Raw genomic sequence first — 4,820 nt, forward strand, 5'->3', positions numbered from 1 at the left:
TAATAAAAAGTGATTCTAATAAATGCGCTTACGAGCACAAGTGTTTTGTAGAGAAGCGCTAAGCACAAACAAGTGTGGAATGTAGATAGATAGCATGCTCTTGCATGAGTATATACATAACAAATAGTACACAAAGAAATCTGTATCCCTAACTCCCCCATCCACGAAACAAGACCTACCTAGTAAGTCCTGAAAACAAAAGTATAAACAAAATAACAACCCTAAAATTCTCCATCAGGCACATCGTTATAGCTGGAGACGCGTAAAGCAGTCTACCGAGCATGAATTCGTCCATTCATTCCCAAGTAACCGAGACCATAGAATTGGCCAGACCCGATTCTTCAAAAGTAGATTGACAATCATAATCCAGATTCTTTGAAGCTCCTGGGATTGCCTGCGTCAAGTGAAATGGCCTTGCCTCAGCTTCCTTTAGTTGGGAATAGCAGAACGACCACAACAGCTGCAAAACAAACAGTTCAAAATTACCGACAACCATAGGAAGGGGAGCTCAAGCATAAGCATGAACTTTCTGCATACAAATATAAAACTTCCCTCTTTACCTGAATTGGATCAACGCGGAGGAAGTTCCGCTGGACCCTGCGACCATCTGGAAGACGGACTCCAACTCTGCAAAGGAGGCTCCTGTCACCCTTGGGTTCTTCGGGCAAAGGAGGGTATGTAGGCATCTTGATTGAGCTAGTTTCTTCCTCCTTCTCGGAGATGATTTCATCTTTGTCTTTGGATGTTGTTCTGCTTGTCTCCTTCATGCCTTCCATGGAAGCTGCCAATGCGCGCTGCACTTCCTCATCTTCTTCATTAGTTTCGTCTGCAACTGAAGCATCTATAGTCATACACACAGTTCGTTTAAGAAAAGGAAAAGGGGAAAGGAAAACATATCCAAAACACAACTTGTTAGAACAGATCCAGAACAAATCACTCTGCTGCTACCAAAGCCAATATGGTATGGCCAGCAATTACCAAACTCACTTCCATTACAGGATTAAAAGCACATTAAACATACGGATCTTGGTTTCTTCTGTATGTATTCCCATTTTGAGTTCGTATCACACTTCACATGAGGATTCTTTTCCCTTTCGTCTCCCACATACCCACACCCACTTTGTTAAGTTGGAACAAGGAAATTGATCAACTCAAAAGGTTCAACCAAGTGATAATACATGAACAATAATTTGCAAAATGAAATGCAACAGACTCAAGAGTAAAAAGGTTCACTGCAATGTAATAGAGCAGAAGTTATTAAGATTCCCGAACATACCTTTAGGTTTTTGTGGCTGAGCAGTTTCTCTCGGGCGTTTATTGGACAAAGTTACATGATGATCCCTGGGGCCACTATCCAAGAAGAGTAGTAGATCCTACAGTGGCAAGGATGATTTCATACCAAAATTTAACTTCAAAGCAAAAGTGTAATCACAGTATGAAACGGTCTCTTAGGCACTCTAACAAGAGAAAACTTAATGCTCAACTGTGAAAATACAGTGTACACCATGACTATACCTCCAGCAAACGATCCGGGTGAACCATTCCATTCCATGAACGCATTTTTTGTCCAGTAATAGGGTCAATAAGGAGCACTACAGGCATAGATTCCAACTTGTAGTATGTGCAAACCTTCTTGCCTTCAGTTGTATCATCATATGTCTATATTGTTGAACCAATATCACACGCGTGAAGCACAAAAATTAAACAATTACTTTTGTCAGAATCATAAGGATGATGCAAAAGTTCATGTCCATATCTGTTATACAATTAGGAGGCAAAACCCTCACAAGACAATTAATAAAACTTCTGACACAATTAACAGTCTCAAATGCATGGCAAGAAAAGACAACCAAACACAAACAAATTTATACAATCTCCGTAATTCTAATTTCCAATAAGAGATCCTAAGACTATTGTTTTAAAGGTCAACCTTTGTCAAACTTTTGGTTCATAGACAACAACATAATATAATCCTAACAAAAAATGAAACCATCATGGCTGTCTTGGGCAAAACTTACTGTTACCACCAAGGGAGCATGTTAATATATATGAAATATCATCCAGTCACATACATGTTGAATTTTTTTCTTGTATAAGCAAAATCACACTAATGTATATCATTATATCTTAATGAGTGAATGTGCATATGTATATCAACAGCCTCCCACTATGACCAAATAATAAAGTATGTAAAAAAAAAAAATTAAGTAAAAAGAATTTCTTAAAAATAAAAACCATCAGTCGTGTACTTGCTAATGTAAATATCATACATAGTACAGCCTGAAAAAAATATTCATTTAATTTTAATACTAAAAATGTACGGTACTGACCTGCCAGAAGATAAAATTAGTAATAATGGTTTGAGAGACAGCTTCGTTGGCCCAGGTGTCTCGATTAAGCTTCACAAAGAAACATATATGCACACCAAAAGTGAACCCACACACCGAGAACAACGAAACCAACAAACCAAAATAAAATAAACCAGAGAGCAAACACTACCATATGCGAGCTGAACTCTTTAGTGGATTGCAAGTTCACCAGTAGCCATTTGTCCTGGACAGAAGCAGCACTTTTTGCCTGATTAGATATAAAAAATAAAAATAAAAATTACATGAAAACATGTTCCCTCAACAAGTATGAAATGCTAAATGATAATAATTCACTCAACATGTCCCTGTATGAACTAGGATTCTTGGTATGCTTATAATTTGGTAGAACAAACCAGAAAGGTTTTCAGTTGATAGTTACAGCTGTAAGGTTATGATCATATCTGATACATGTATTTATTCAACTATGACCAAAGGAAGAGCCTAAAAAAGTAAGGAATACTCCAACAAAGCCCTTCCCAGCTACCTGCAACACCATTAATACTGAATATCCCATTCAAGTTCAACTTCTAAAATAAATACACTACGAAGAAATGAAATTAACATCAGAAGACCATACCTTTTCAAAGGAACCCTGGAACAGTAGCTTAAAGGGAGGACGATATAAGGATGCAAGATTATCTTGAACAGCATTTGCTGAGGATGTAGCACCTTGGTCCGATTCCCACACCCCAGGATGCTTCATTTCCTCCTCAAAGTTACGGAAGGCAATTACAGAACCATGTTGTGAAAATCTAGCCCTTGGTGCTCTATATGAGAATGACAAAAAGTTAGACGTCACCATTTAATAGAAAAATTACAATTAGAGGCCAAGTACACAGTAATAATGAATGGATAGACATAAGTCACATAACAATTCATAATGGCTCGCAACTACTTGATAGGGTGGGTTAAATTGCCAAAGATGCACCAGAACAAAGTAAATATTATGCACATCTGCTATGCTAAAACTATTAACTAACAAAAATAACACCAGATACTCTTCTCTGCGGCAAGCACCTCCCATCTGACTTGAGTACACAGATGAAAAATGAATTAAGAAATGATAAAGAAACTAAAATATATTCCACCATCTACAGTACCTTATAGGTTATCAAGAAAATACAAAGGAGAGACTATTTCCAAAAGTAATAGTAAAGTTCTGAAAATATCAGAACCATGGTAAACAAAGCTCTTCAATTAAAATGAAGTGAATAATTAGTAACATTGCTGGCCACATTTCATCTCCCAATCTCCATTTTCGAACATGGCATGGCAGTCGCTAAAGGAAAGAATGAAGGAAGAACAATGAAATACCATGTAACTTCCCATAAATCATAATGCAATGCCTCAAGTAGAACCATAATACATTAATACAGTGTTGAGTTGATGCAAAACCCAGTTCAAAGATCTTGACTTTACTGAAGAAAGGGCTCTTCCACAATAAAATCAATTATGTCACCTACTTTAGAAGTAGTGCAACAAAAGAATAAAAATGCAACTACAACCAACCACAATTAAGTGAAAAGCTTGATAGTTCACAAGACAAAGAGAGAAATGGAGTGATAAAACATACCCATAGAGCGGCATATCGTCATAAAGAACGTCCCTTATAACAGGCATAGGAGCGCGCACCTCATCATCAGCGAATTGTTCCACATTCTCATTCACAGCAGGAAGTACCACATTTTCATTCACACTGTCACAAACCCAATGTCAAACAAGAAAAACAAAAACACACACCAATAAAACATAAACAAGTAAAGAATATGAAATACCCAGAAGCTTGTTCGGCCAACTGATCAATTTTTTCAGTCGGTAACGGCGCCGCCTCGGCCATTATCCCAGCTTCATTACCCACATAAAAGAGCTGAATTGCTTCCTCAAGCTTCCACCCAGTGGCCTGATTATATAAAATTGAAGCTTTCAACATCCACACATTCTACAAAGTCTATTATCACCTTTAGATCAAAAGAACACCCAAATCTACTAATCCAACTCACTTTCCATCTCCCAAAGAGCAAAACCACAAAAACAAAAACCCCAAAAACACAAAGAGATCAATGCGATGCGTTTCGGGTACTAAATGAGAGGCTGAGAGTTACCTGCAGAAACTGCCGCGCCGTATCGGCGGTCTGGCCGACGGCGATCTCCAAAAACGAAGAGACCAGAGTCTGCTGGTCATTGGCTGACATAACACCCTCCATCTCTCTACAAACAACAACAAAGATATTCAAATATCCATCTTTGTTTGCTTCGAAAGCTACTGGATTTTAAATTTTCATCTGAAATAGTAGGGTTTTCGAGGAACGCGAAACGTACCGATTGGCAATGAGTTCTGTTCTTCTGAGATTTTGTTTCTATATTTCTTTAATTTTTTTTTTAGTTTTTCATAAATAGGCAGCTTTTATTTTTATGATTCGAAAAAGATTTTAACCTTTTATAATTGTAAAT

The 4,820-nt window shown here is 37.5% G+C and overlaps 1 protein-coding gene across 3 annotated transcripts; it reads right to left on the reverse strand.

The window, feature by feature from the left end:
* LOC137732261 (plant UBX domain-containing protein 7-like) lies at positions 1–4,820 on the reverse strand. Of its 3 annotated transcripts, none has more exons than XM_068471569.1 (11): positions 4,689–4,820; positions 4,472–4,577; positions 4,145–4,269; positions 3,943–4,065; positions 2,947–3,136; positions 2,500–2,577; positions 2,331–2,399; positions 1,516–1,659; positions 1,277–1,373; positions 561–826; positions 1–460 (listed from the first exon to the last, which is right to left on the reverse strand). In XM_068471569.1, the coding sequence occupies exons 2-11, from the start codon at positions 4,571–4,573 to the stop codon at positions 296–298; spliced, it is 1,359 nt and encodes a 452-aa protein (XP_068327670.1). In that variant the 5' UTR covers positions 4,574–4,577; positions 4,689–4,820; the 3' UTR covers positions 1–295. The 3 variants fall into 3 exon arrangements, with proteins under 3 accessions (XP_068327670.1, XP_068327669.1, XP_068327668.1); XM_068471568.1 differs by having other exon boundaries at positions 561–832; XM_068471567.1 differs by having other exon boundaries at positions 561–841.

This window comes from Pyrus communis, chromosome 4 (assembly GCF_963583255.1).
Source record: "Pyrus communis chromosome 4, drPyrComm1.1, whole genome shotgun sequence".
Taxonomy (NCBI): Eukaryota; Viridiplantae; Streptophyta; class Magnoliopsida; order Rosales; family Rosaceae; genus Pyrus; species Pyrus communis.

What these genes read in the sequence shown, in the direction of transcription:
- LOC137732261 (XM_068471567.1), bottom strand. Translation starts at nt 4,573, where the DNA reads ATGGAGGGTGTTATGTCAGCCAATGACCAGCAGACTCTGGTCTCTTCG. An exon ending in CTAATTTTATCTTCTGGCAG is followed by an intron (nt 1,660 to 2,330) that starts GTCAGTACCGTA and finishes TCAACAATATAG; the next exon opens with ACATATGATGATACAACTGA. An exon ending in ACCCGGATCGTTTGCTGGAG is followed by an intron (nt 1,374 to 1,515) that starts GTATAGTCATGG and finishes TTGCCACTGTAG; the next exon opens with GATCTACTACTCTTCTTGGA.